The sequence below is a fragment of the Babjeviella inositovora genome (genome assembly GCF_001661335.1).
Source record: "Babjeviella inositovora NRRL Y-12698 unplaced genomic scaffold BABINscaffold_1, whole genome shotgun sequence".
Taxonomy (NCBI): Eukaryota; Fungi; Ascomycota; class Pichiomycetes; order Serinales; genus Babjeviella; species Babjeviella inositovora.
In genome coordinates this window covers 2,182,650-2,210,477 of record NW_017566838.1, presented here as the reverse complement: position 1 = coordinate 2,210,477, position 27,828 = coordinate 2,182,650, and the positions used below count along the sequence as shown (strand labels likewise).

At 46.5% G+C, this 27,828-nt stretch overlaps 10 protein-coding genes across 10 annotated transcripts; 6 read left to right on the top strand and 4 right to left on the bottom strand.

Annotated features, from left to right (window-relative positions):
* Positions 1-3,933: 3,933 nt before the first annotated feature.
* On the bottom strand, positions 3,934-5,946 carry BABINDRAFT_31123 (uncharacterized protein; the record flags this gene model as incomplete). Its single annotated transcript, XM_019131519.1, has 1 exon — positions 3,934-5,946. The coding sequence occupies one exon, from the start codon at positions 5,944-5,946 to the stop codon at positions 3,934-3,936; it is 2,013 nt and encodes a 670-aa protein (XP_018988444.1).
* Positions 5,947-6,979: 1,033 nt separating this feature from the next.
* On the bottom strand, positions 6,980-7,864 carry BABINDRAFT_173923 (uncharacterized protein). Its single transcript, XM_019130949.1, has 2 exons — positions 7,462-7,864; positions 6,980-7,402 (listed from the first exon to the last, which is right to left on the bottom strand). Exons 1-2 carry the CDS (start codon positions 7,807-7,809, stop codon positions 7,349-7,351), a joined length of 402 nt encoding a protein of 133 aa, XP_018988443.1. The 5' UTR covers positions 7,810-7,864; the 3' UTR covers positions 6,980-7,348.
* Positions 7,865-7,981: 117 nt separating this feature from the next.
* On the bottom strand, positions 7,982-9,816 carry OLE1 (stearoyl-CoA 9-desaturase). The gene has a single exon (XM_019127746.1). The coding sequence runs from the start codon at positions 9,808-9,810 to the stop codon at positions 8,341-8,343; it is 1,470 nt and encodes a 489-aa protein (XP_018988442.1). The 5' UTR covers positions 9,811-9,816; the 3' UTR covers positions 7,982-8,340.
* Positions 9,817-11,725: 1,909 nt separating this feature from the next.
* Positions 11,726-13,462, top strand: BABINDRAFT_81082 (uncharacterized protein). The gene is made up of 2 exons (XM_019132735.1): positions 11,726-13,246; positions 13,328-13,462. Exons 1-2 carry the CDS (start codon positions 11,852-11,854, stop codon positions 13,331-13,333), a joined length of 1,401 nt encoding a protein of 466 aa, XP_018988441.1. The 5' UTR covers positions 11,726-11,851; the 3' UTR covers positions 13,334-13,462.
* Positions 13,463-16,726: 3,264 nt separating this feature from the next.
* On the top strand, positions 16,727-18,688 carry SDS24 (Sds24p). Its single transcript, XM_019132733.1, has one exon. The coding sequence runs from the start codon at positions 16,958-16,960 to the stop codon at positions 18,503-18,505; it is 1,548 nt and encodes a 515-aa protein (XP_018988440.1). The 5' UTR covers positions 16,727-16,957; the 3' UTR covers positions 18,506-18,688.
* Positions 18,689-19,139: 451 nt separating this feature from the next.
* On the bottom strand, positions 19,140-20,498 carry RRN11 (Rrn11p; the record flags this gene model as incomplete). The annotated part of the gene is made up of 1 exon (XM_019131499.1): positions 19,140-20,498. One exon carries the CDS (start codon positions 20,496-20,498, stop codon positions 19,140-19,142), a length of 1,359 nt encoding a protein of 452 aa, XP_018988439.1.
* Positions 20,499-20,858: 360 nt separating this feature from the next.
* Positions 20,859-23,242, top strand: BABINDRAFT_159568 (uncharacterized protein). The gene has a single exon (XM_019127744.1). It carries the CDS (start codon positions 21,124-21,126, stop codon positions 22,966-22,968), a length of 1,845 nt encoding a protein of 614 aa, XP_018988438.1. The 5' UTR covers positions 20,859-21,123; the 3' UTR covers positions 22,969-23,242.
* A 435-nt stretch (positions 23,243-23,677) lies between these two features.
* Positions 23,678-23,894, top strand: BABINDRAFT_159567 (uncharacterized protein). Its single transcript, XM_019127743.1, has one exon. It carries the CDS (start codon positions 23,710-23,712, stop codon positions 23,869-23,871), a length of 162 nt encoding a protein of 53 aa, XP_018988437.1. The 5' UTR covers positions 23,678-23,709; the 3' UTR covers positions 23,872-23,894.
* Positions 23,895-23,998: 104 nt separating this feature from the next.
* On the top strand, positions 23,999-26,197 carry BABINDRAFT_159566 (lysophospholipase family protein). The gene has a single exon (XM_019127742.1). The coding sequence runs from the start codon at positions 24,212-24,214 to the stop codon at positions 26,123-26,125; it is 1,914 nt and encodes a 637-aa protein (XP_018988436.1). The 5' UTR covers positions 23,999-24,211; the 3' UTR covers positions 26,126-26,197.
* Positions 26,198-26,633: 436 nt separating this feature from the next.
* BABINDRAFT_159565 (uncharacterized protein) lies at positions 26,634-27,773 on the top strand. The gene has a single exon (XM_019127741.1). The coding sequence runs from the start codon at positions 26,645-26,647 to the stop codon at positions 27,680-27,682; it is 1,038 nt and encodes a 345-aa protein (XP_018988435.1). The 5' UTR covers positions 26,634-26,644; the 3' UTR covers positions 27,683-27,773.
* Positions 27,774-27,828: the final 55 nt, after the last annotated feature.

Sequence of the window (27,828 nt, the reverse complement as noted above, 5' to 3'; positions counted from 1 at the left end):
GAACGTCCTATTCAACCATTTAAACTATAGGTGGATATGGGTCTTTAGAATTACCAGGGCTATCAGACGTGAGGGCTGCAGGGCTCTCCAAGGCACAACAATTTCACGTAACGGAAGCCAACCTATATAACTGTATGTGCTTGTATTATTCGTTAAAGCATATTCCAGAATACGCCTGGCTTCTTCCGAGGGCCACAGAAAGTGCACTAACGTCTCCCCAAATGTTCAACGTATTGGTTTTTATCATAAAACTCGGAAGAATAAATGGAAGAATAAATGTTTGTACTTTCCCCAATAGGTGCCCGGTCTGTGACCGAGGCGGGCTTTCGAGTCTGGGATATCACGCTGATACGTATACAGAGATTAAATGACTTCCGGTCGTACCCAGTTCGAAACCTAACGTAAACAGTAGGGCCAGCTAGATGGAAACCTGCCTGATTATTATTTCAGCCTTGCTATTTATTTCTCTTGATTGAGGTAATATTTACCCTTTTATATCGACCTGGCAGTTAGGCGCCTGTTACGCAATATCTAGAACAATACGCATGTGATTCCTTTCTTCTTGCCCTCAAGCACCTGGGTCCGACTGGCACTTCCCAAATAGGCTATGTTGCGCTTAAAGGGGTAGCAAATCAAAGACTACGCCTTATGCGCATACTGGCTTTACTTCGTGTAGACGAAGCGCCATTGCAGTATCGCTATTATAAGCTTCAGGTCACATCTCTACTTATACTAACTGTGCATTGCGCCTTTGGGAAACGAGATTGTTTAAAGTAATTAAATTTTTCATCACACTGCGGCCCTTGTCTTTAGTTCGACCTCCTTCATGTTCCGATAAACTAGTTACCTAGTTCTAAAGTTTTCGGCCTTAGCACCCTTTATTGCGCGTACTCAGTGTGGTGTATAGATCGCACTTCAAAGTTGCAGTTTTGCTGCACGCAAAAGCTGTCCTTCAAAGTAAGCCAAAAACGAACTAATTCTATCACCACTTCAACCCTGTATAACTCGACAATCTGACTACATACTAGCTGTCCACGGTGGTTTTGTTCCTCTCTAAGCTCTCCTATTTGAGTATACATCAATAAAGCTTTGTAATTGGGTACAGAGTATGCAACTCCATACCAGTGCCGCCGGTATGCATTAACGATGCATTGCTCGTGAGCACGAGGGTTGCGGCAGGGATTTACAGTACGGATTGGCCTAAGGATTTCAGTCACAGAGGGGGATCCTCGGCTAGGCACTTTACATTTTTTATAAGAGGCGGCCTGTTTTGGAAGCTTGGACACGTTTCTGGTAGAACACTGGGACAACCTGGTATAGAGCCTGGTTCTTCCCAAGTTTAAAGACTCACGAATGCACCTTGGGTTACTATATTGTGCATCTTAGGGGGACTTCGCTTCAGGCATTAAGCATCTCGGAGACAATATCTTTTTTGCTCGTATTCAGTTGTTCCCCCGGAACGCGCTGGAGTTTGCTGACCATTATTTACGTGGAGGCAGCTGCTAGACGGCACTCCTGTCTCTGCACCGAGGTTTTCCATACATATTACGATAATCATTGCATGTGCAGTGCATACACTAATAGCAGGTCCAAACCCCATGCATATCTCCAATAGACTGGACAACGGTGTCCTTAAATTATTAAAAGCTCCCTACAATCTTTACCCCTGGTCAGAGTCACTATGGGTCCGGCAAGAGATCTAGCTAGTGCCATCACTGACTTGTGATTCGGTGGGGCGGACCAACTCCCTCTAGTTTTCTGTTTCTCAACTATATTAGTTGATAGCCGCTTAAACTGGCAGCGGGATTTATGCATTAATCAATTGCTCTCCCAGCGAAACTTAAAGCCGGTTTGGAAGGACCGTCATTTATTGTGTTAGAGAAGTTCAGCCCATCGTATCACGCGCCCCTGATATCTCCACGACCGGCCTTGTCATCTTTCCGCGTATATGGAGTTGTGCCCTTTGCTCTCTATATACTGCCTATACAAAGTAGTCTGGGGTAGCTTGTAAGGTCTACTATTATTCCTCAGTATACCGCACTTACATTAAACAGGAGATTCATATCTCGTTGCTTATCTCATCAATCACACAACTTTTATGTAGGTTCGTATACACTTACAACTAGAGAAGTAGAGCAATCAGTCGTGTCATACGTGACTGATTAACTAAAGGTTTTCTGCATGTAATAGCACTTATCCCAGAATTCCAGTACAATACAACTTTAAATTTTGAACAGAGGGGATACCCGCTACCTCAAGTCACTTAGGGAACCAGAGCATGGCAGTGCCTTTCTGAGCTCGGGTATGTTACGAGATGGTTGAATATACAGCCAAGTGAACTCCTTGGACGTAAATACAAGTAGCCAAGCCAGAGCATTTATTTAAGAGGAAAGCTAGAAGCCGGTGTGTAGAACCTTTGTCCTGTCGTCTTGCCTTTTTTTGCCCCCCCCCCCCCCGATAAGTAGTATGCCTTACTTGGATAAAAAAGTATGATCGTGGTGAAGATGGTGAGGGGAACATCCCATGAATAAAAAAATACGTTCCGAGCATACATGAAGCTATGTCGGATTAAATTTTCTTGTAAGTTCACTGGCTTTTAGAAACCTAGTCCGTTGTACATTGTCAACTGGTGGGTTATGATGGCGCCGGTCCAGGCTCAAGTGTCGATCCTCGGTCTCTGAGGTGCTGCCTACAGTCACATCCGTATCGTAATATGCCTCTATATACTCAGCACAGTTGGGACTTGTAATAGGGCTAGATATATAGATCTGTCCTAGCTGTACAATATCTGATGCAAAACAATACAGACTGCCGTTTGGCGACTTTTAGGCATTTTTCTCTCCTGTTTCCTAAGGATCTTCGCCTTCTACGTGCATCTACCGCTGAAATTTCGTATTACATTGTACATACTCTGGAGGGTTATACCAGACGGGTAAGCAGGAATGAGCCAAGAAAAAAACAGCAAGATTGAAGATCTTGCGCAAAATTCACAATTATTCGATAGTACTCGCTATGCTAATATGTTATCCTACTTTTATATTTTTGGGCACCTGAATGCTGGCACTAATGAGCTATAAACCTCGAAAAATGGTAATTCCCCGATATAGATAAATGTAGCTCTCTAGGTCTAATTTGCCTCGACGTCGTGTAAGTCCATATAGGGCGGGCTGGCTATGTGTGTATCTAAGCCTCGACTTTGAGCTCAGGAGGTACTCATGACCCTACAGGATGTAGGGGCAGCTGGAATTAGCTGTTGACAGGGGTGAAAATCCTGCGTCGAGATGGCACGATGGCGATCCTCTAAGAGACGTAGGGGTTATAAGGGGTGGCGCTTCATAGTATCTAAGAGGTGCGAAAAACAGTACTTACACGTGTTTATCGCATATCCCCTGCTTAAATGTACTTTTTACAGCTCCGTATACAAATGCACAATATTAGGCTGCATTCCGTAGCATCAAAAGTAATGGTGTATTTTATTACATATTATATGCGTATATACGCTCTATATATCTTGTTTCTGACCCCTGAGTAATTTCATAAATATTTATCTATATCCTCACTCCTCACTATTGATTATTGCTCATAGAACAGTATTATTTTGCAGCAGAGAAATAATATAGCATGTAAATGTAACTAAGATGTGTAAATATATAATCATAATTTATTAATATAATCGAAGGCACTAAGCTACAGTTACACCATATACACGCATATTTGAAAACAGGGTTATGTACATCAAAACACAAAAATCAGGCTCCAAAGGCACAGAACTACCAAGGTGTCTTCTTGGCAGCGTAAGATGTGTTAAACGTCGCCTCTAGAACGAGTAAGAACCTCCCTTAGATTAGGCTACGTCTCACATATCTACCGACGTTTCTTACAATCTGCTTATTTCAAATAGATAAATAACTCTGAAAATATGTTCCTATACAATTACAAACTAGCCTTCTTGCAGCAATCACTATTTTGGGCGGTAGACTGTTTTTTGGACTCCTCGTAATACATCGAATTCTTACCCTTGTTATCGGATTGAGGAACATCCAAACCAGGATTCTTTTCAAAGAAACCGTAAGGAATGATGTTAATTTCAGGCAAGTTATCCGTTGGCATGACTGGGAAATCCTCAGCTCTTGGCAAGTGCGTCAAAGACATGGTAGCGAAAACCACCAAATCGGTATTTCTCACCGGAGCTTCGCCCTTGACCCATTCGGCCAAACCAGTGTCAGTTTGAGATTGGTTGGTGAATTCACCAGCAGCCCACAACTGGTTATCCTTGTAAGGCACCACCCACATTTGTTGGGTAGCATACTTCGCTCTTCTGGAGTTGAACGAGGTTGGATGAGCAATCATCATCTGGCGAGCGGAGGTATCAATCTTGTACGCGACTGGCTTTCTGGTGGTTGGATTTATAACCGATTCGTTGATAATCTTGACAGCCCTGTTGGTGAATGGAGACTGTTCAATGTACCCTGCCTTTTCGACAACCGTTCTCTCTGAAACAAAACCGATACCGTATGGATTAAGCACCGGGTCGATGGCCATTGGAACCGCGTCGTCGTAGACAACAGTGTTGTTGTGTCCATCCACAGCTGGATCGATACGGAAGGACAACAAATGCTGGTGGTAGGCAGCCATCACCCCAGGACCGACGTTGGTACCCCAAGGAACATCCAAGCCCTCGTCGATTGGCATAGTGGACAAAATACCCGTAGCCTTGGCCTTAATGGAGATCTGACCAATTTGGTCAAACACGATGTTCAAGATGTATTCGTAGTTGGCAACAGTAGCAATGGTCTGGAGCACAAACTCTCTTCTTCTGGCCTGGGTGGAGTCAAACGTTCTGTAGTTGACGTGCTTATACAACAACCCATCGTCCTGCTCGTGCATACAAATGGTGGAAGGGATCAACACCGGGTTACCCTCACCGTCACATCTAAGACAGTCAAGGTACTTGATAACCCCGAGACAGTCGCAGCCCAAGGCCAAGGAGTTGGCGGACGAGCCGAATCCACAGTCACCCAAGTCAAAAGCCTGCTTTCTGTGGAAAGGAACTCTTGGATCACCGTAAGGCACGGTCATTTCAGATAAAGAAAGTCTGTACAAGACAGATCTCCCCTTGAAGGAGGCATCGTAGATAACCATGCCCTCTCTGTTGTTGGAGGAGACTCTGAACTCCCAGCCCTGCCACTTCACCTTGGAGCCTTCAATCTCATATGACACACCCTCCGGCTGCACATAAAGCAAAGGCTTCAAGTCTCTTGGCTTTTCACCGTGCAACTTGTAGTGGTACTCCACTGGCAAGACTTCCTTCCAGGGTAAAGTGGCTGTGACTTTTTCATCTACCCCGCCAGGCAAAAAGTCGATTCTGACAAACTTCTTGGTGAAGGCCTCAAACACAGGGGCAAACTTCAAAGGCAAGGAATAGTGGTTGGATTCTTCATGACCGTTAGAGCCGACCAAGTACATATAATATTGGATCAAGAAACGGTCTTCATGCTCGGAGTCAGTACCGTACATCCATGGATCGGTACGCACAACGTAGCCTGGAGGCAATTGCAACTTTTCAACCTCAGCCTGGACCAACGGATGCTCCATGCACCAACTCTCGCATTCGATCACGTCTTCCGGCAACAACGGACCGACGGTACCGTGAGGTAAGGTGGTGGTGGTAATGACATGCTTATACGTCAAATTTACCAAAGCCTTGTGGAGGTGCTTCTGTTTGGTGTAGAAATACGCATAGGCAGTACGTGGAACCTCTGGCAATGGCTTACCGGCCTTCTCAGCTTCCAAGTACTTCAAGGTATCCCTCTTAGGTGGCTCCAATCTGTCGATAAGCACGAAGTGCACGTTGTCGGCTGGATTGTAGCCATCCTTGATAAGCTTAGCAGCTAAGGTGATTTCGTAATCTTGTATGGAGTCGAATGGGTGGAGTTGATTAGGCATGGTGTTGATTTATACAGTAGTGGATATATGTGCTGAGAAGGGAATCCATTTGCAAACCAGGCGGAAGACGCAGTTATATTTATACTGCGTGAACACCCTTGCGAGAGATCTCTGCGGAGCCAAAGGTGTCAGGAAATTTTAAATAGGCCCATCGCTTCTCCTTCCTGATCTGGCGTCTGTACGCGATAGGGTTTAATATTTGTAGGCGGGATTTCCCTTTCGAGACAGTGCATGCGAGTCGGTCCAACCCGCAGGAAATGGTCTAACGGGCGACACCATAATTTTGCGGGAAAGCCCTACTTGAAAAAATAAGGGAAATTGTAGCGGGACAAGCGATTATTATAATCGGTCCATCAATGAACGAGGAGGATAGCTGGAGCTTTGTTTGAGTGTTTGTGGCCCCAGCCTATAGTCGTAGACCTGTATGTCGTCGGTGCTTGCGCGAGAGAAATTTAGCTGTAAAAGTTTCTTCAGCCGCTGTACCTCTCGGTGTCTTAAGCTTGAGTCATTCTTCGAATCAGCAGGGCATCGTACGCTATTAGTTTCCCGGCCAAAGGACCTTACTCTTAATACCCTTGGTTTTACCTATCTGCTTACTAGTTTTTCCCCTTTACGTCGTGAAGCAGCGGCCCTTCAAGCAGACCAAATAGATATAATGGTCGATTGGTGTAACTGATATAAGCTTAATCGTATCGCTGCAACATTATAATATTTATGTCTACCATACTTAATGGCCATGCTGGTTTTAAAGAGAGCGTACACCCAAAGAGCAAATTAGAACACGCAGTTTCTACCGAGCGGGTCGGCCCAAAGAGGAAGTACCGCCACCGCATACCGCGTACGATTCTGCCGCGAGGAACGCCGCGATAGAGCGTTAGAGGCAAGGGTTACCCGAGGCAAGCGCGAGTGTCATACTTCAGACCCCTCACTCTTGTGCAAGAGTTTCAGAAGAGCGGTAAGGTGATAGCCTCACCATATCTCTCCGGTTATACCGGCTGGAGATTACTGCTTTAGGTATGGCGGTACCAACTGCGGCCGCTAGTATAATGAAAGTTCAGTTACTCCTAAAACTCTCTGAGTCTCTGACCTAAAGGGAATAGGGCTTGGCGGGGTAACAGCTATATTCGTTATACAGAGAGCTATCTTATATAGAGATCATACACTTGGCTGTACGAAAACAGAGCCGCAATACTCGTACCTCGCGCGGGCCATCAGTATTTAGCTATAGGACGACCGATTATGACCATGGACTACAAATTATTAGCTCAACCATGTTGAAACAGTCTTTTCCACGAACCAATGGGGGTGGCTATGATACAGCATGAGAAAACAATTATAAGCCATTACATGATCTTTCACTGGCGTTTATTGCAATAGAACTGTGAACAAGGCTCTTCCGCGTCTAGTCAAAGAAGTCATCATCCTCGCTGTCTTCAGCCAAACGACGTCTGTCAAACTGTCATAAATGTTAGTATAGGTACACCCATAGATCCAACATATCGATAAAATACGCACGATAATCTTAGTTTCCTGCTGCTTTTGCTGGTCACGGCTGACACCGTCCAAGATCTCGACAATCTCTTCCTCGCCCACCTTCTTTCTCAACTGGCCGGATTGGGCCATGCGGACGATGTAATCTTCCACAGCCTGAGCTCTGTCTGGCCGAACAATACGCACTCTGCTCAACCTGTCTCGGGCCTCTGGTTCCAAAATTTGAGAAAGCATAGCGGAATGAGCATCGCTCCTCTGTTGTTCCTGAGGCGTGACGCTAGAGCCGGAAGTAGATGGGCTTATTCCGCTAGCAGACTTTTGGATTTCGGCCAATCTAGCAGCACGGATAGCGTTTAACTCGGCATCATCCATTTTGTGTTTGTGTATATGTGTAACAGAGGTGGGAGGAGGTTTAGCAAAAGTTCGTGAAGTGTATCTCTAAAGTTTTGAGTTAGGTGCATCAGTCTGTGAAAAATTACGCGTGTGTGAGATGTATTTTTCTCGAAGTTAAGGAAAGTCGCGAAAAGTGAAAAATAGCGATGATTCCCAGTTACACGTAATTTATATAAGTTGATATAGAGATATGACGAAAGAGCCCCCCTAAATGAGAGAATATACTTGATTTAATAAAGCCCTGAGTCACTAATAGAGATAATCTCTCCGTTCAGTAGTATGGAGAGCCAAGATTTGAACCCCGTGGTAAATCAGACGTCAACCATGCCTAGAAAGCTAAACACCCGAAAAGGATCATAGCGATAACCAATCTCTACATTTAGCTACAGGGTGGTATCTTAGGCCACAATTTTCTTGAATGGTCAATTTCCTAGAGACGAAAGAAAGAAAAAAAAAAAGAGAAAAAAAAGTGGCACGATTAACAAAAATATATCAAATAGAAAAGAGGGTTTAGTTGGCCTTCTTCGCATCCTTTTCAGCCATCATACGTTCTTGGATGGAGAAAGTTTCACTAACGGCACCAGCGTCTCTGATGACAGCCATTCTCATAGTGGCCAACAAGTTGTGGGCAGCGTTGGAGTGGGCGTAAACACCACCGTTGAAGACTACGGTAGCATCCTTGCCGACCGAAGTCTTAATCAAGGTTTCACCACCTGGGTGTTGGGACATGAAACCGGAAACATCATGGACAATCCCGGAAATGATACACAAGCCTGGTTGGACCTTGGACTTTTCAAAGAACTCAGACTTATCCCAGACTGGCAACTCAGACAATGGAGTACCCCAGTTCAAGTTTGAACGCAACCTATCCAACTTCTTTTGCTGTTGCTGGAGCAAACCTTGCTGAATGGCGTTTTGGGAGAAGGTCTTCAAGTTGTAAGCAAGACCCAACTTGGAGGAAACCCAGATAAGGTACTTGGTTGGGTCGTATTGCCACCACTTCAAGGCGTTTCTGTAATCAGACGGAAACTCGTGGTGGAAGTTGTGGTAACCTTCACCGAAGGTAACGATGGCAGTCAAGAAGTGGTCTCTTGGGGTTCTGCGGTCATCGAATGGCTGGACACCGATCCAGTGGGCCAAGGAGTTAACACAGAAAGTGGCTTGTTGAATGGTGAACGCCTTAAGGATACCGGCATAGACCAAACCACCCCAGTAGTCGCCCCAGAAATAACCGGCAACTATGGTTGGCAAGATAAAAGCCATGAAAAACATAATGGTGAGGTAGTGGCGGTGCTGCACTCTGACGATCCAGTCATCAGCCAAATCGGAAATGTCAGCTCTGGCCTTGTACTTAGGGTTTGGCTTTTGCAACATCCATCCTAAGTGGGAGTACCAGAAACCACGTCTAGCATCGTACGGATCTCTTGGAGTATCGGTGTATCTGTGGTGGACACGGTGGGAGTGGCCCCACCACTTGATGGAGCCCTCAACGGCACCGGCACCAAAGAGAGCGAAGACAATCTTGAGTGGGTCGCGGGCCTTGTAAGCCTTGTGAGACCACAAACGATGGTACCCGGCGGTGATAGAGATACCAGACATGACATAGAGACCGAAGGCAAGCACGAGAGTCTTCAATTGAGGAGGAACCCAGAAAAAGGCGGCAGCCATCCCCATGACCGGAATCATGACAACCAAGTAGACGTTCAACCAGTTGACATGTTCATGCCAGTTGGCCGCGGTCCATGGCTGTTCAGAGATGTGCATGTTCTTGGCGTATCTTTCACGTTCTTGCTGGTCCTTGACCAAAAGAGAGTTGATGGAGTCCTTGGCCAACTGTTCGGCGGTGACGTTGATCATGTCCTTGGTACCCATTAGCTTACCACCGAGACCGGAGGCAACAATGCGCTTTTGTGGCTTGTTAGTACCGGCCGCAAGGGCATTGGCAGCGGTAACATCCACGGAATCAAGGTCGAGGGACATTGTTGTGTGGGTGTAAAAGAAATAAAATAAACGGCGCTAAAGTATTGGAATGGGTGCTTAAGAGTAAGGTTCAAAGCTTATCAGGTATGTATAAATAAAGTAGGATACCACTGTTTCCAATTAACAGAGATAGAGTATATAGAGATGATAACTTGAAAAGAGAAAAAGAAGGAGGGACGAGTCTTATATATGGATCCAAAGAGTAATCTCCTAGGAGAGTAAATATGTACATACCGGTGCTGAGTTTCCACCAAACCGAGCTATTTCCGTAGATCCCACTCTCCGTTGTGCAGGGCGCACACCATTTGCAGTAGAAAGATTGGAAATAAGGAAAAAAATGTTGGGCTCTACATGTATGTCCTGTACACAGTAAATAATTTTGAGTTTATCTTTCTTTTTTGTGTTTCTTTTTTGTTAACAGTATCAACTGTGCCGGTTTAAACCCAATAGCCACACGTGATCTCACCTCGTTGGGACAAATCGCTCACAGGAGGCGTGCTGCAGTTGTGATAATATGCGCTGATTATGTGGAGCTTTTGGTTTCGTCACGCCGTTTGAGGGAGTTTGAAGGGCTGTTTTAAACGGGGTTCTTTTCGAAGGTATTAGATGTAAAAGATTTCGGATTGCCATCCGGTGGTTTGAGTTGCAGTGGTATTCCGGAATTAAGGGATCTGCATTCCCTACGCCCAAAAACTTCAGCAGCCTTATCTATAACAATTCTGTCAGAGTACGTCGCACGAAGAGTCTAACGCACTTTCGGGAAGACTCGGAGCGTTTCTAGTCTGGAGACAAACACATGCACTAGGTGATCAACATGTTCTCTGGTGACATTATTTGTGGGGTGAGTTTAACAGGAGCATTGTAGACTCTCCATGTGTCACAGATGCATAGCTCCATAGCTGCATACTGGCTCGGCGTCTCCCCCTGGAATATGTAGAACCCTTTCAACAAAAGCATCTCGGCCTTTAGGGACTATAAACCTAAACGCACGATTGGATATACCCACCAGAGCTGTGTGCAGCTAAGCTCCTGTCTTCTAATCTGTGGCTTTGGAATTTTTGGCTGGAAAAATTTAAAGAGCGAAAAGCATCGACCTTTACCACGTGAATTAGTGGGTAGAGGTCGATTCAGTCTAGAAATTTCACTTGAGATCTTCTGGGGAATTTAAATTCCGGTTATGAATAGCCTCTCTTTCGCATCTGCATCATATTCCAGACAGGCTAACAGTGTTTACTTTATTAGCAGTTATCTGGTTATGTACAACCCACCTGCGGCTATAAAATGTGTCAAAGTAGCATGGGATCCGGGGTTTTGCCCGAGAGAGTTGTATGCCACGTATCGGTACAGGCCGAGTGCTACAGTTGTCCAACCAGTCGCGTTGTAAAGTAAGATTTGATCGCAGGAGAACAAAAGCCTCATTCAAAATTGTTGGATAAATAGAGTTTGATTAGTACAGGAAACTGGAGAAATTTTAGACCTGCTCTTTTTTCACACTATATCGGATATAGATGAATAAAAATACACCTCTTGAACGAGTTATAATCAATTGAGTTCCGACAAAGAGAAGCCGTTTTTTTTCGCCCCCAGTCACCAAAAGTACCGCATCTTAGTTCCCCCTTTTCTGTATACCCTCCGGAATTACACTTTCAGGCTTCGAGTACCATACTATTTAGTACTATTGAATATTTTTCTGATATGCTACTTTGGTCTAAAAATTGAAAAAATCAATACTGCAAAATTTTCGCCTCCAGTGCTGTATGCTTCTCTTTCGTAGTCTCTTCCTTTCTAGGATTCGCACCTAGCCACGTGATGCAGCTGAGAAGTGCGTCTAGGTTCCACGTGACCTACAAAAAACACACTCACCCCGTAAACAAAAACATCAACTATTCACCGGATAAGCAATAAGTAAACAAATCTTTACCAGGCATGCCGTTTCTTCGCGCAAGCCATTCTTTTAAGCTATTCCCTTACTATTCCACTACCTTATATTGTACCTTTGCTAATTTTGAGCCTTCCATATACCCCTTCAAAGCTAGCTCCAATGTCTGAAGCAAACTATCGGAGACCAACCCCGAAACCTCTGCGACAGGAGAAGGTATCGGTCCTCAAGCAAGCGCTCGTTGATGAGCTCCTGAAATCGAGCACACTATCCCTGCAAGTAGAACGGCGCGATTCTACTATCGCAAAACAACAAACAAAGATCGAACAGGGGGAGCAACGGGTCCGGGAGTTGGAGCAGCTTCTAGCGGCAGCCGCTCAGCAAATCGAAAGTAGCGACGAAAAAAACACAAAAACTCAGCTCAAGCAGTGTGAAACCGAAATATCCAAGCTCAAAGCTACGCAGCAGAAGTATTTTGATGCGCTCGGGGAGAAGGACGTGATCATCCAACAGCAAGCCAAGCAAATATCGCATTTCGACGAGGCAGCGCAGCAGTTCCAGCGGACATATAACCAGCTCAAAGAGCGCAACGTTGCGTTGGCAGCAAAGATTATTGAGCTTTCCAAGAGGAAGAGGGAGCAGGTCATCGTAGTTGATGATGTGGTCAACGAGATATTCGAAGCTCCGCGAGAGTTTGATCAGAGACAGAAGGCGTTGGAGACGCAGCAATTACAGCGTGATGAGGCGGTGGCCAGACTCGAGCAACAAATAGCAGAGTTAAAAGCCAGAAATGGCGAACTAACCGAAATAGTCTCAGAGTATAAGGACAAGTTTGCGGCACAACCGGAGCTCCAGATCCCACCTGTGGAGGATGATGAGGCCCAGTCTGAACCAGAGGTGGTGCTTCTTGATACTGAAGATGAGGGGATGGAAACTGAACCGGCCGATAAGCCACGTACCGAAACAACCCGGGACATGGTGGCAGAGAAATCTGACTTCCGGCTCAGACTCCAAGAAGACTCCACAGGTCAAGAAGACAGCCCGTTGAGTGACGACGATACAGACGATATTATGGAGATCCCTGACCCTCATTTACACTACGATGAAGCCCCGGCGTCCAACTTTGGGCTGTTGGCGAAATCGCTACCAAAAGCTGACGTTGAGCACTTGAGCTTACTGGTTGTGCACTTGCAACTAACACCAACTCCCACCATGACCAAAGGATCGCCCATCCCGCTCGAGAGAATGCATAACGGGATCGTTATTCTCCCTGATAATAACCACGGAAACCCTTCTCTCACCACACATGACCCGGTAGCGAGGTACCATTTACCAAGAATTCTCTGCACCGCGGCCGGGGTCAAGCTAATCCCAGGAGAACGGTTCTCCTCGGTGGCCGCAGTTGAAAGCTTTGCATTCTGGCATTTTACCGCAAAAAGAAATATCCCCTTGAGCGTAGTGAAAGGCCCTACTGTCCGAAATTCCAAGGCTACATCTGCCTTCACTTTAGGCTGCGCCTATTGTCACACAGAGTTGGCTATTACTCGAAAAATAGTGGTATGTATAAATACGCTCCAATCCCCTCTCTACCGTTTACTAACAACCCTCTCCCGGAATACGGCTATTATGTGATCGAAGAAGTGAAGAACGTGCATGCATGTATTCCAGATAATGAAAAGACCCGAGAAGTTGAACAGTTACCGAAAAGACAAAAGATTTCCGACAGAGTTGTTGCACGCACGGGACACGATATCGAAGTTACTTTTAACGACGCAGACCTCCATACTGGATACTCTCTCAAGCCTCCAGTGTACCACGTGACAGCCTTGGTTACGAAGTATTGCTACACCTTTGGTCGTGAGTCCATCATCTCCGAATTGAGCGAAAGTTTGTTGAGGTACATGCTAGACTTCCACGAAAAGTGCTTCCGCAAATCGCCATCCTCCTTGTTTCCTGGCAGAATGACCAGTGAGGAGGAATCAGATAGGGTGATTAGAAGTACCCTGAAACGCCACAGACATGCTGCTGCCCAGTCAACGCACCTCCGGTCTATTTTGAGTGGGTTCACCGCATTTGCGATAAAACAAAATCTAAATACGATTGTCAGCAAGAATCTCAGTGCCAGGATGCTTGTGGCCTTAATGGTGCCTTGGGATTACCGAGATGACACATATTTCCGTGTTGAGGTGACAGATTCGAAGGGCGAGCAGAAACGAAAAATCTTGCAGACTACCCTTATGCGTGACGCCCTTACAGGGAAGAAGCACACGCCGAGAACTTCTCAGAAAATGCCTAAGCGTGTGTCCCAATCGCCTGCATTTGGCGCTGGTGGTCATGTTACCTTGGGAGCACGTATGCCGGCGAGGAACAAGCTTCATGGCAGTTCCCGCATAAACTCCGAAGCAGACCATGGAGGCTTCCTTCCATCCGGTGAGCATGAGGTTAGCAGGGTACTGATTCCTCAAGAAGTCGATTTCCAGTTGGAACCAGATGCAGACTCGGAACTAGCCTACGATCCAGCGGATGAGTATTGCAGGGGCGTATACGATATTGAAGATGAAATCCCAGTCCACAGGGATTTGAATGTTCTGGGAGATATGTTCGGGAACCCCACCTCACCAACCGAGAAGTTTGACTACACTGATTGCTACAAGGATGTGATGCAGATAATGAAGTCAGAGACCTACCTGAAGATTGTCGCCAATTCCGATTCCGAACACCAGTTCGAGAGGTGCTACCTTCAGTTACAGGCCACCGTCGATATTTTAAAAGTTTCCAGGCCGATTGTTGGTATCACCGGGAAGCTCCAAAAGCTAGCGTCTACCTTTACTATGGGAAAGAAGAATCATTATACGGTGTTGAAGATCACAAGCAGTGACGGTGCTAACAACAGCCTTCTTGTGGCGATAGCGATCGTCACCAAAGCGGATGATGCTACTTGGAGGTGGTTTCTTTCCCTTTTCCAGAAGATCAACCGGCTTCCACCGTCTTTTAGTATCATCGGGGACGCGGAGCCAACAGTTGTCAATGCCATGAGGGATACGTTTAGACATGCATCTGTCTACACGTGTGTGAAACACGTTGAGCAGCTTTTCCTTAAATTTGTCGACGTGAAGGCTCACGATGAAGCGCGTGACTCTATATGGCAAACGGCCCAGGAGCCCGACAGATCCATTGCTAATGGCTCCTTGATCTCCCTCCGGAGTCATGTGGAAGACCATGATATATCGGTGGGTAGCTGCTGGTACTATTTATTTCACCCGGCAGGTTTGGCAACCTGGTGCGAGGCGTACTTCCCCGCTGCCCGAGTGAATAGTAGGTTTGACATTGTCACCTCCAGCTTAAACGAAGCTTTCAACTCATATATCGACGAGGAGCGGACATACGATCTTTCCAGCACGTTGATTGGATATTTGAACACGATGACAGCCAAAGTGGCGTACTCTGTTAGTGACTTGCAGCAATGGAAGGAGACGGTGTATACAAGGTTTGCCGATACCCATCTTTCGCTAATGGAGGCTTTATCCGAGCATTTAGAGGTGACTGAGCTCGATACGGATGCTCACAGCAAGGAAGGATGCAAGGTTATCATCACGTATAACAACCAGGAAACGGTGGATGTTATGCTGAACCTTATAAAGCTTTTTGTACTGTACCACGAGGCTTTCGGGCAGACCTTGGCGTCGTACTATAACAATCTTGCCAAGTGGGATGCCTACGTGCAAGAGCATGAGGTGAATTTAGCAGAGAGAACCTGTTCGTGTGTGGCCCACCAGCGGATGGACGGACTTCCGTGCTGCCATCTCATCTGTGCATGGCTCAAATATCATAGAAAGTCGATTGAAATCGACGTGGAAACGCTCTCCCGTATCAGCACCACACCAGCAGTGGTGGGTCATACCCAGTACCAGGACCTTGTTGCTCCTTACTACTTTCGCGAGAGCTACGTTGCCGCCCTGCGGAAACTGAGGACCGGGTCGAGGCAAATAAAACACAGCCCGTTGAAGTTGCCGGTGCCAAAGCTGGAGAACGCCACAAAATTGAAGTCATTGGTTTACCAAATGCACTTGCGTCCTCCTGCAAGTTTCCCCATAATTGATGTGAAGCTCCCATGATCAGCCAACCGTTATTGCCGGTTTAATAAATCTGTGTGGTACTCCCGCCCAATACAGACGATTAGTGAGGCAGCGAGAAGTTGGCACCAAAAACTATTGCTTAAGTGACACGATGTTGTTAATTCAAGTTTACTTTAATATCGATGTTGGATGTAGAGGCATGTGCGCGGATGCGGCGATCTCTTCACGTGATTGAAACGTGCAGGATTGAACAATCAGGCGATTATGGATGAACGGAGTATGTTCCGATTCGAGCAAGACTCGGATATTCTAGAACTCGTACCACTTCCGAATATCTTAAAGAGTCGCAAAACTACATATAATAGCGGCTTAAAATACGATTGTACGTATTTTTTTTTTTCACTTCCTCTCGGACCCTCGAAACAGATCACATGCTGGCGGAGATATCAAATCGTAAACTATACGAGTAACTAGGTCAAAGGCTCTTTACCCTTTTTGAATTTCGTTATCTCAAGTCATGAAGCGCGCCCTGTAGCTCTACGATTTGGCCTGCTTGTTCTATGCAAGCTGTCTATCTCTAGTCTTAAACTGGAATACTTTATGTACGGCCAGGGTTGGCAGTCACCAAACGGTGAGACATATACGTACATGTAGTAACCAGCGGATTTACCGTATACCTCGAGACCTCAGGCCGTCTGAGTCAACGGTTTTACCACCACTCATATTTCGGGACTCACCCTTTCGCCCGGGTGTAACTGGTGAGCTAGGCCACCTGTGTTCGATCAGCTTCGGTGTTTCAGCGCCGCGCTTTAAACCGGTAATAATAACTGCGCGCTGTACCTGGATAGCCTCTGGGTCTCTCAGTTTTCCTTATCACATGACAGTCGGAACGATGACGTATGCGCCGGATGCCTTATCAAAGCCATCTTTATACTTTGGTCATGTTTTCCGCTCAATCACGTGATAACCTACGTCCCTAACAAATTTTCTCGAGTTTGTGACTGAGGGCTCAATGGGGGGCGCAACCCAGAGATTGACCTTTTTCTTCGAAGAGAATCGCTAGTCTAACCGCCCTCCAATTGGAACACACACATTTACGATTGATTTGAAAACACACGCCACCTGTTAGTCTAGTAGTTATCCGATTGGCTACCCGAACCTACTCTATTTATTCCCCACTTTTAAAGATACAATGTCACACAATTCGGCGCCGTTTAGACACCCAGGCAACATCATGGGCAACGGTGCAACTCCGGTTCCGCTGTCAGGCGCTGCTGCGCAGCGTAAGCCGTCGATTGCGGAGTTTTTGTCGTCGCCTCCACCGTTAGAGACTCCGGCGATGTTCGCAAACAACGACGAAATTTCGCACTTGAGTCTCTCGCGCAACCCGTCCATTTCGTCCCGTTCGTCCAGCAGCAGTAACTATTTCCAAGAATGGCTGGAAATCCCATTGTCGCAGTTGATTGAGAAAAACAAGTTGGTGTTTATCGACGGAGATATGTCTTTTGAGGAGGCGTTCCAGACGCTCATCACTTACAACTTGACTTCTCTCCCGATCGAGGCGCCAGCATCCAACGGCTCGAAAAACCATTGCCTCACATTCGACTACACCGACCTAAACACGTATTTGTTGATGGTTTTAAACAAGATCAAGTTCTCAGATAGCGAAAAGTGCGACTCGCAGTTCTGGTCCAATGTCGAAAAGGCCCGTAACGGCGGCCAGGTGCCGGTCAAGTTTGTCGCCGAATTGAACACCAAAATTCCGCTTTTATATTTGAACGAGCGCATGGCCAACTTGGCCAACGTGGTGGAGATCTTGGGCCTGGGGATCCACCGTATCGCTATTGTCAACGACCGAGAAAACATCACCGGGATTTTGTCCCAGAGACGTTTGATCCGCTATTTATGGGAAAACGCCCGCAAGTTCTCTGGCTTGGACGTGTTATTCCCCCAGACCCTACTGGAGTTGCTGCTCGGCTCTTCCAGTGTTGTTGCCGTCTACGAGGATGAGCCTTTGATCAACGCGCTTTTGAAGATGCACAACGAAAAAATGTCCTCGCTTGCGGTGGTCGACCGCAACTTCAACTTGATCGGTAACATTTCGGCCGTGGATGTGAAGCACGTGTCGTCTTCGAATAACTCCCACTTGTTGATTAAGTCCTGTATGAACTTCATCTCTTACATTTTAAACCAGCGCGGCTTGGAAAACGGCCAGGACATTTTCCCAATCTTCCACGTGCAGGGCAGTAGTTCCTTGGGCAGAACCATAGCCAAGTTGGTCGCCACCAAGGCCCATCGCTTGTGGATTGTCAAGCCCCACAAGAACCTTGCCGCGATTAATACCCACGTCCACAGCAACGAATCGTCGTCGTCATCCTCTGCATCATCCTCCACCGTAGCAGCCAGCACCAGGGACGTTCCGATCTCTCCAGTGCAGTCACACCATCACAAACACTCCGACCACGGCGCCGTGCAGTCGAATCCAGGCACTCCATCACCGTCCACCTCCGACTTGGATCACTTGGATGCTCTGCGTACCGGCAAGCTTGTGGGCGTGGTATCCTTGACGGATATCCTCAACTTGTATGTGGAAAAGGCCATTGGCAAGAAGATTGACCCAACTTCTGCGCGCAAACAGAGAAGAAGATCGTCCAACTCCACCGTTGGCAGCGCTGCGGGTGGTTTGGATGAGTTTAGAAGAAGCGCCAGCGGAAGCATTTCCACCGTTGATCATAATTAAGAGCGGTGGCTGTATTTTAAGTTCCTGGAGCGTTCTCCTTCTCCAATATAGCAAAGTAAAGGAATTATCGTAGTGGAATGCCTGCCTGAGTGGGGATTGGGAGCCTTTAGTCGACATTTTCGAGTCTGACTGAAGGCCTTGCAAACTGGAGTGAAGCCACCACATGGCACCAAGACATCGCTATTGTTGTAATAGGTATTTGGGTTGTGGGGATGCATTGTAGACATCTGGTTGCCAATGGCCGATTGGTTAGGGACCACGAAAACAATAGGAAATAATCGATCAAGGGGTTTGAGCCAGATAAATGTGTTTGCGTGTAACGGTCCATACGCAAATAATTCCACACTATTGGTTCGCTTCACCCTATGGCCACCCGTTCAGGCTTGATGATGTGGTCAGCAGAACAAGAAAATAAACAGTATTACCTAATTAGCTTCTGCATATGTCTCGCCGGGCTGACCGACATGGAATTGTCTGTTGGTGGTACAAACGAATTAGTGATACCTGACTGTCATTTCATCATAACCTTTTACGGAATATTTCATTGTTTGGATACCCTACAAGTCACAGATGATACAGAAAATGTCCAAGGATATTATATACCGTTGAGGTACGAGTAAAGCAACATCACATCTTATATGCTGGCCAACTTACGCTTCAAAATATTTATCTCCACGTTGATCATCGTCTCTGGGTACTCAAAACCCAACACCTTGGCCTTTTCCAAATTCTTTTCAATGAAGCTAACATTTTTAGACATTTGGTGTTTGTCATCACGGCTCAACCCCTTCTCCTCGTCAAGGGATCCCAATACCTTCGAGACTTCTAGTTGTTTCACCAAAGCTGCAAGGTAGTAAAAAATGCCCTCGTTATTGTATGGTGGCTCCAACATCAATTCCTCTAGTTTGTTGCTAGCCCGTTTCAAGTCATTTCGGAAAATCATCTGCCACACAAGACTGGTGATATACATCGGGGCATGGGTTCGGGATCCAGACGTCCACGCGGGTGCAACGGTGCACTTCTTGTATGACTGGGAAAATTGGATGATAAAGTACGAGGAAAGCCACTCTAAAAACTTTTCGTCCCGGAAGATCAGCGACGAGTATTGGTCCTTATCCAACGTATGGAGTTTGAGGCTTGTAGACGGACCCAATTCTTTCATATCGATACCCGCGTAGTCCTCAAAGAGTGGGTTATGTTCCAATTCGTGTTCCTCTCTGAGCCTGATGAGGATTTCCAAGCCCAAGGGCCAGATTCCTCGGATATTAACCTTCTTACACCTGATTAAGAGGCCAAATATTCTGTATGCGAGCTTCCAGTTTTGTCTGAGAACGTTTAAATGCAATAATTTGGACAATAGGCTTATGTGGTATGTAGTAAAGTTCACCTGGTTGGTGAAAATGGTAGTGTGGTCAGTGTCCTCTAACTTGCTATGCGAGATGGAAATGGTAGTGTGGTCAGTGTCCTCTAACTTGCTATGCGAGATGGAAATGGGGTTAATGTTTGGTAAAATTTCGAGACCCTGCGATCTAATCAAGAACTGGGCCTTGGACCACGGGGTTTCGTACAATGCTTGATCTTCAGCGTCGTCGTCATCATCGCTGGAGTCGTCGTTCCCCGATACGCTGGGGGTATCTATAGGAGTTTCAATATTCAAATTAGACCGGGAAAGCTTGATTTTCTTACCTCCGCTTTCTTTCTCGTTCATTTTTCGTTTATTGGGGTCGAATTGATCGAGCGCTACGTTAAGGTTTTCCACGGTCGGCCACACCTCGTACGTTTCTTCCGGCTTGGCATGAATTGTGTTGTCGTTTTTGATCCTGCTCCGCAAACTTCGTCTAAGTTTCGGGTCATGCTGTTGGCTCTTAGGTAATTCATTAAGTTTGTCATTGAGCTGCTTGGCTTCTGTGTACAACGCTAGGAGTTTTTCTGCTTTCTTGTGCTTATTCAGCCCTCTGAAGAGCTCGGTATTTCGGGTAGGTGTTTCAAACATAGGCCAAGATGTGACTGTATACCATCTCTTTGGGGATGTCGATAGTTAGAGGTAAGTTGGTGCGATGTGGTTTAGAAGCTTTGCAGATCAACGGAACTTTGAGCTGTAATTCGAAATATATTTTTTTCTACTGCATACAAATTTCCGTCGATATATCCTGCATCATATAGAGTGCATGGACCGGTGCAGAATATCGTTTTGGGAGGCGCCAGTGGTTTCTGTGGAATGGATTTTGACACAAGCAGAAAGTGGTTACAACAATATTCTGTTGGGCTTCTATTTAGTCAAATTTCTAATCCCTTTTTATATTTCTATTAAAGGACCCTGTAAATTATAAAAAAAAAACAAACCCACTAGGTGCTTCCTCGTTCCCAAAGTATACCGGGTTCTCATATATGCCTCCGGCCTGCATTGCTAAATGTACAACAGTGGGCATCGGATGCTTGAATTTACATAAAGTAGCATCAGAATCTCTTCATCTTGCACAAGAGCCGTTATTTCAAGAATTCTCAGACAGGTCCTATCAAGGTAAACCCTCTACCCTTTGACATACCAGAGCAGAAGTCTAAACATGAAAAGGTCGATACCAACTATTCTATTTGCCTCCACTATTGTTCTTAGAACAATGGCAGTAGACCGCTATGCCCCCGTCCTTGATTCATGTCCGGAAGGTCCGCTAATTAGAGAAGCGTTTTCACTCTCTAAGGAAGAGCAAATATGGGTAGCGGAGCGAAATCAAGCCACCAATGCTGCATTAGTAAGGTTCTTGGGTCAATCAAACTTAGAAAACCTTGACACCCATACACTCATCTATGATTCAAACACCTCCGATATAAAAATAGGGCTCGCATTTTCTGGAGGTGGGTACCGAGCCATGCTAACCGGAGCCGGCTGTCTTACCGCACTCGATGAAAGATACGAGGAAGCCATGGAGCACGGACTAGGGGGAATTTTACAATCGTCCACCTATATCAGTGGGTTATCGGGTGGTAGTTGGTTACTAGGTGCAATATTTCTCGGCAGGGATGCACCGAATATGAGAGCAATGACAGATCTTTGGAACTTTGAAGAATCCATCTTATTACCCTACGGCTACTCCGATCTTTCCAAAAATACGCAATACTGGAAGGCTATATCACAAGATATCGAGGCGAAGAAAAATGCTGGATTCCCAGTATCAATTACCGATGCTTGGGGTAGGGCCCTCTTCCTACAATTGCTGCAACAAAAGTCTGGTGATTTGAGCCAGCACGAGTATCGGCTCTTTTCGAGCTTAAGACGCCATGGTTTATTCGAGAGTTTTGCAATGCCCTTCCCTATTATAACCTCTGTTGAAATATCACCGAACACGGGAAGCTATACAAATTTTGAGTTTAACCCGTTTGAGATGGGATCGTGGAGCTCTTTACTAAACGCTTTTGTAGCTCTCCCATATCTTGGATCTAGCCTCACCAACGGGGTTCCGGTCTTCGACGACCTCTGCACACAGCAATTTGATGATTTTGGGTTTATTATGGGAACTTCCTCTTCTGTTTTTAACACCGCATTCCTGAAACTCCCAAGTGTCTTGGAAAAGCTTGGTAAAGAACCAAAGAAATGGTGGCAGATCAAATCGCATCTACGCGACGCGTTGGGTTTTCCCAACCGAAAATATGAGAAGATGAAAAGTGACCTAACAAGTGAGGTCAGACGACTCCTCGAGAAGATAGAGGGGTCGGAGCAGTGGTTAGCAATCTACCCCAATTCGTTCTTCCAAACCGATTTCGGTGTTTCAGAGGAGATACTTGGGAGCAAAAAGCTATTGCTAGCGGATGGCAGTGAGGGAGGACAGAACATTCCCCTAGCTCCTTTGATATACCCTAAACGACAAGTGGATGTAGTTTTTGCGTTTGATAGTTCTTCAAACACTAAAGAGCGTTGGCCCTCCGGAAAAGCCCTAATTCAAACATACGAAAGCCAATTTATGGTACCACCCACAAATACGTATTTTCCCCATATACCTGATGCCAATACGTTCAGTGCTTTGAATTTCACCCGCCGACCGACTTTCTTTGGTTGTTACGGTGATAGCTTGTCTGACTTGATTGACAAAGTACTGGGACAGCTTCCTCCTTTGGTGATTTACGTTCCGAATAGCCCCATCTCCTACTTATCAAACACGTCTACGTTCAAGTTGGAATACTCCGCCGAAACCAAGCGGAGAATGTTAGATAACGGGTTTGACGTGGCTTCCCGAAATCGGTTGCTGATAGACCCAGAATGGCGGGCGTGTGTGGCCTGTGCTGTAATCAGGAGAAAGCAAGAGCGGGACGGGGTCGCGGCGTCTGAACAATGTACAAGGTGTTTTGAAAGTTATTGTTGGTCAGGAGAGATTATCGAAAAGGGCGTCAGAACGAAGGATCTGGGAGCAAGAAGAAACTTCTCAGGTGGGCTGTACACGGGGTTGGCACTCGAGAAGAGGGAAAATTAAGACATATTCGCGTTTATTGCTATTCCACTTTGCATAACATCAGGCTGACGATAATTTGAACCTCCTCTCCCCTTGTATATACCCCAATTGCCCGGTATTACAATACGGAGACCGATATCACCGTAGCTAACACCCGTGTGTACCTTCTTCTTTCTTAACCTATTATACTGTGTTGTTCCAACCACTTAGATTAGGCTTTTTTTTTAAAAAAAAACCAGCATGTCACTACAAGCTTTGTCTAAGGCATTGTTGGTTCTAGGCCACAGGAAAATAGATACCATACTAGTTTATTTGGTGTATACCGCACGAGTACCTTACAGACTACAGCTGACACTATTGACATTACTCAATATTGGAAGCATATAACTAATTATAGATTAAGGTTTCCACTTGCATGAAAACTAACGTTCCTGGTTGCATATAGATTAAGATTCCTAATTACACATGGACTACTGATGACTGCTTCGCCTCCTCAGGGTCAACATGTACAACATAGACTAGGGCTATGTGGGGTTAAACCACCGCTTCTCCGAGTATACACGCATTTTACCAGCCACATCTCAATATAGAGAAAAAAGATCAAGGCTACGTGAGTCAGTACGGGAACTAAACAGAGAAAATGCCGACTCCTAAACGTCACAAGAACCCTTTAAAACACCATTCCTTTGGAGCAACGGTTTTTCTACAAGTCCAAGCCTGTGGCCGTGAGGCTAACCGCCAGAGTGTTATGTACATTCTAACATGCTAGCTAATATATCCATTTCAAGAAAAAAAAAGGGTCTGGTTGACCAGCGTAAAAATTTAAACAGACAGAGCCGTAGCCCCCACGACACGTGCATGAAGAATACGACAACGGTAATACAAGACGCTAGCACAACCTCCTGCCCCGCATCACCTCTGTGAATTCCCCAAAAGTTTACTTTAGCAGGGCCACACTAGTGTACGGGGTAGAACAAAGGAAATAGCCACTATGTAGGACTCCGTCTATATTTCACTACGACATCATTGGCCCCACTTCTGACACCAATTTTCCAACAAGGAATATTAGATGCACGATCTTGCTGCGCAAATCTCTCTCACTGCTCTATCCGGCGCTGTGCGCAGCAAACGTCCGCCTCTTCCGAACTGGTACCAGGGAACTTTCCGCGCAAAAGCTGACGTTATATAAAGTTGACGCTCCGCAGCATTTTAAGTGCCTAACCAAAGCCCCAATTGCTAATCCTTTTTACACCAAGAGCTCACAATGAATCTCAGCGCTTTAATCAAGGCCGCATTCTTCCTTACATCGACCCTTGCATGGTCACCTACCGATTCTTATGCGCCTGGCCCCATAGCATGCCCTGCCAATAACGCCTCTTTGCTCAGAAATGCCGACGGGATTTCGAGCTCTGAGGCATCATGGGTCGGAGAGAGACATAAAAACACCGATGACGCGTTAGTGCGCTTCTTGGTAAATGCAAATATGACGGACTTTGATGCCAACAACTTCGTCCACAACACGTTGAACCGTTCTATCAACATCGCCGTTGCTTTCTCCGGCGGTGGCTACAGAGCCATGTTAAACGGTGCAGGACAGCTCTCTGCTTTGGACAACCGAACCACCGGTGCTGCCGAAAACGGCTTGGGTGGTTTGATAGATGCCACCACCTACCTCACCGGGTTGTCCGGAGGTAACTGGATGGTCGGGACCTTGGCCATGAACAATTGGACCTCTGTGCAGGATATCTTGGATAACGGCACCATCTGGGACTTGGAACACTCGATGTTTGCACCAGGCGGAATCAACATCTTCAAGACTGCCAGCTATTGGAAGGAAATCTCCGATGACTTGTCCGACAAGAGAGATGCTGGCTTCAACGTGTCCTTGACCGACGCTTGGGGCCGTGCCTTGTCCCACCAATTCTTCCTGAACTATCCTAATATGGGCGCTGCGTTGACATGGTCCACCTTGAGGGACGCGGACGTGTTTTCTAACCACTCGATGCCGTTCCCAATTGTAGTGACCGACGGGAGAACGCCGGGTTCCACCATTATCGGGTCCAATTCCACCGTATTTGAGGTCTCGCCCTTTGAGTTGGGCTCCTGGGATCCCTCACTCCATTCGTTCGTTGATGTCAAGTACCTCGGGTCTGTTCTCGACAATGGCCGCCCTGTCAACTCCTCCGCGTGTATCGGTGGGTTTGACAACGCCGGGTTCATTATGGGAACTTCTTCCACCTTGTTCAACCAGTTCATCTTGCAGTTGAATACCACCGGTATCACCGGCGGGTTATATGACTTGATCCATGACTTTTTAAGCGACGTCAGTAAGGACTCCAACGACATTGCTGTCTACCGCCCAAACCCGTTCTACAAGTCCAGCTCTGCTGGTGAGGAGAGTATTGTCCAGGCCGACACTTTATACTTGGTTGACGGTGGCGAGGATTTGCAAAACGTGCCGTTATACCCATTGCTTCAGCCGGAAAGAGACGTCGATATCATTCTTGCTTTTGACAACTCTGCCGATACCAATGAGTCGTGGCCTAACGGTGCCTCCTTAGTCGCCACCTACGAGCGCCAGTTCTCCGCCCAAGGCAACGGTACCACCTTCCCGTACGTGCCGGGCCAGGACACCTTCCTTGCGTTGAACTTGACCTCCAAGCCGACTTTCTTCGGGTGCGACTCTAAGAATTTGACCACTCTCAACGCTGATGGTGTCATTCCACCATTGGTGGTTTACATGGCCAACCGTCCATTCAGCTACCACTCCAACACCTCCACCTACAAGATGTCATACAGCGAGGACGAGAAGAGAGGCGTTATCAATAACGGGTTCGAGGTGGCTACGCGCAACAACTTAACTTTGGATGCTGAGTGGGCTGCGTGTCTCGGGTGCGCTATTATCAGAAGAGGGCAGGAGAGACAGAACATCTCGCAGTCCGCCCAGTGTCAAAAATGTTTCTCTGAGTACTGCTGGGATGGCTCCCTTGTAGCCGCCGATACCGACGTCTCCCTGTTGGTCAATTTCACCTCCACGGGTCTTACCAGCGGTGCGGAGAATGCCACTGGCACTAGTAATACTACCAATGCTGCGGGTAGTGTTAAGTTTGGCGGTAGCTCCATGTGGCAGACCGTCATTTATGTTTTGGCAACCTTGGCTGTTATTTCTTTCGCCTAAGCTAAGCGAATCATTTTGCGTTTGTATGACGAACTTCGTATACACGTATAATCAAATATTAATATTGACTGCTTACAATGATGGTATCAATAAGTGCTAATGCTTGGAACACGAATATATTCATACATATTTGCATACAGATTTTGATAATTACAATGTACATGTATATTAATTTGGATATCTACGATATATATCTCGCGGTACGTTACCAGTAATATGTTCTGAATACTAGATATAAATATATACCCATATACAAGGATTTAACCACAGCTGAAGGCTACGTGTTAATGTCTTCCAGGGCATAAATATCTAAGTGTATATCCCATTAATAGTCACATGTCTTACGCAAAGACAAGACCTGATTTTCTTCCTAAACCATAAAACTCGATTAAACTCAAAATCTACCCACGATGCCGGAGAATCCTTCCAGCCGCACGATGTTACAATTTTTCACATAGAACTCATACAGGGGGAGGTACCTTTCACCTATGCTTCATTCTCACTTTTACCGCACACACAATGTCAGAAGAACCATTCACAGAAGAACAGTTGCGTGAGCTCCTCCAGACCTACAAAAACGGTCTCACAGTCTGGCAGACCGCAATCTCGAACCCCGCCGCAATTGCGGAGATCAAGGCCGCACAAGTACCGGATCCCATCGCTGAGCTTGTGAAACTCTCAAAAATCATGCATGCGTTGGCGACGAAGACCGGAATCGTGTTCAAGCCCGGTCCCGTGCCCGTAAACGCGGCGTACAAGCAGGTGCGTGAGGCATCGGAGAAAATTGTGTTGTACGTGACGCTTGTGGCGCAGCTCGACGCGGCGACGTACTCAGACATCTTCGTGAAGGAGGCGGTGCACCGTGTGAAGCAAGTGTTGCACTCGAATGAAAAGTTAGTGGTGCACTTGGAGGGGATGGACCTTGCGGCGGCACCATCGAGGGAGGTTTCAGCCGAGGAGGAGGCACAGGACGTGCGTTTAATCACCGTGGGGCTCATCTGGGCTGCATGCGACGCGGTGGTGGAGTTGTGTGAAAAGGGCAAAAAGGGGTTGTTGAACGTGAAAATCAAAGAGTCGTCGTCGATGTTGGTGGACGCCGTGCAAGAGTTGGAGGAATGGATCGAAAACCCTGACGACTTTGACGACGAGGATCCATTTGGGCTCGACCTTTCGGATGACGAGGCGTTGGTGGAGTCCGATGGTAGCGTGTCGGAGGAAGATTTGAGCGAGCTTTTGGCGTTCGCCAAGACCTGGGTTCAGAAGCTGAAACTCATCAAGCTTCTTTTCTCGTCCGTGCACAAGTCCATTCCGATAGAGAGCAAGATTACCGGTGAGCACATTAACACAATTTACAAGTACGTCACAGAAATCACCGGTAACATCGATGAGTTGGTGGTTACTGCCATGATGAACCGCGACGTCGATGAGTGCAAGAAAACCAGTGTCGAGATTACTAATGATGCCAAGAGCTTGGTCATGTTTGTGCGCAGCTTGAATTCCGGCAACTATCAGAAAACAAAGTGGGTCGACACCTGGTTGTTGAAGTTTAACGAATAAGGAGTTCGTTGATAGCGCCCGAAATGAATTTATATTTGTGTATGGGTGCATCACCGATAAGGTCGCTCATTTGGCTGGCAAATTTAGGTGATGGGTAATCACTGTATTGTACATATTTTAGGTAATACGGAAGTGGTGACACCGAA

Excerpts from the sequence above, each read along its gene's own strand:
- BABINDRAFT_81082 (XM_019132735.1), top strand. The coding sequence starts at position 11,852 with ATGTCTGAAGCAAACTATCGGAGACCAACCCCGAAACCTCTGCGACAG.
- BABINDRAFT_159568 (XM_019127744.1), top strand. The coding sequence starts at position 21,124 with ATGGCAGTAGACCGCTATGCCCCCGTCCTTGATTCATGTCCGGAAGGT.
- BABINDRAFT_159566 (XM_019127742.1), top strand. The coding sequence starts at position 24,212 with ATGAATCTCAGCGCTTTAATCAAGGCCGCATTCTTCCTTACATCGACC.
- BABINDRAFT_159565 (XM_019127741.1), top strand. The coding sequence starts at position 26,645 with ATGTCAGAAGAACCATTCACAGAAGAACAGTTGCGTGAGCTCCTCCAG.
- BABINDRAFT_173923 (XM_019130949.1), bottom strand. The coding sequence starts at position 7,809 with ATGGATGATGCCGAGTTAAACGCTATCCGTGCTGCTAGATTGGCCGAA. Across the intron at positions 7,403-7,461 it reads AGCAGGAAACTAAGATTATC|TTTGACAGACGTCGTTTGGC; the intron begins GTGCGTATTTTA and ends CATTTATGACAG.
- SDS24 (XM_019132733.1), top strand. The coding sequence starts at position 16,958 with ATGTCACACAATTCGGCGCCGTTTAGACACCCAGGCAACATCATGGGC.
- BABINDRAFT_159567 (XM_019127743.1), top strand. The coding sequence starts at position 23,710 with ATGCTAGCTAATATATCCATTTCAAGAAAAAAAAAGGGTCTGGTTGAC.
- OLE1 (XM_019127746.1), bottom strand. The coding sequence starts at position 9,810 with ATGTCCCTCGACCTTGATTCCGTGGATGTTACCGCTGCCAATGCCCTT.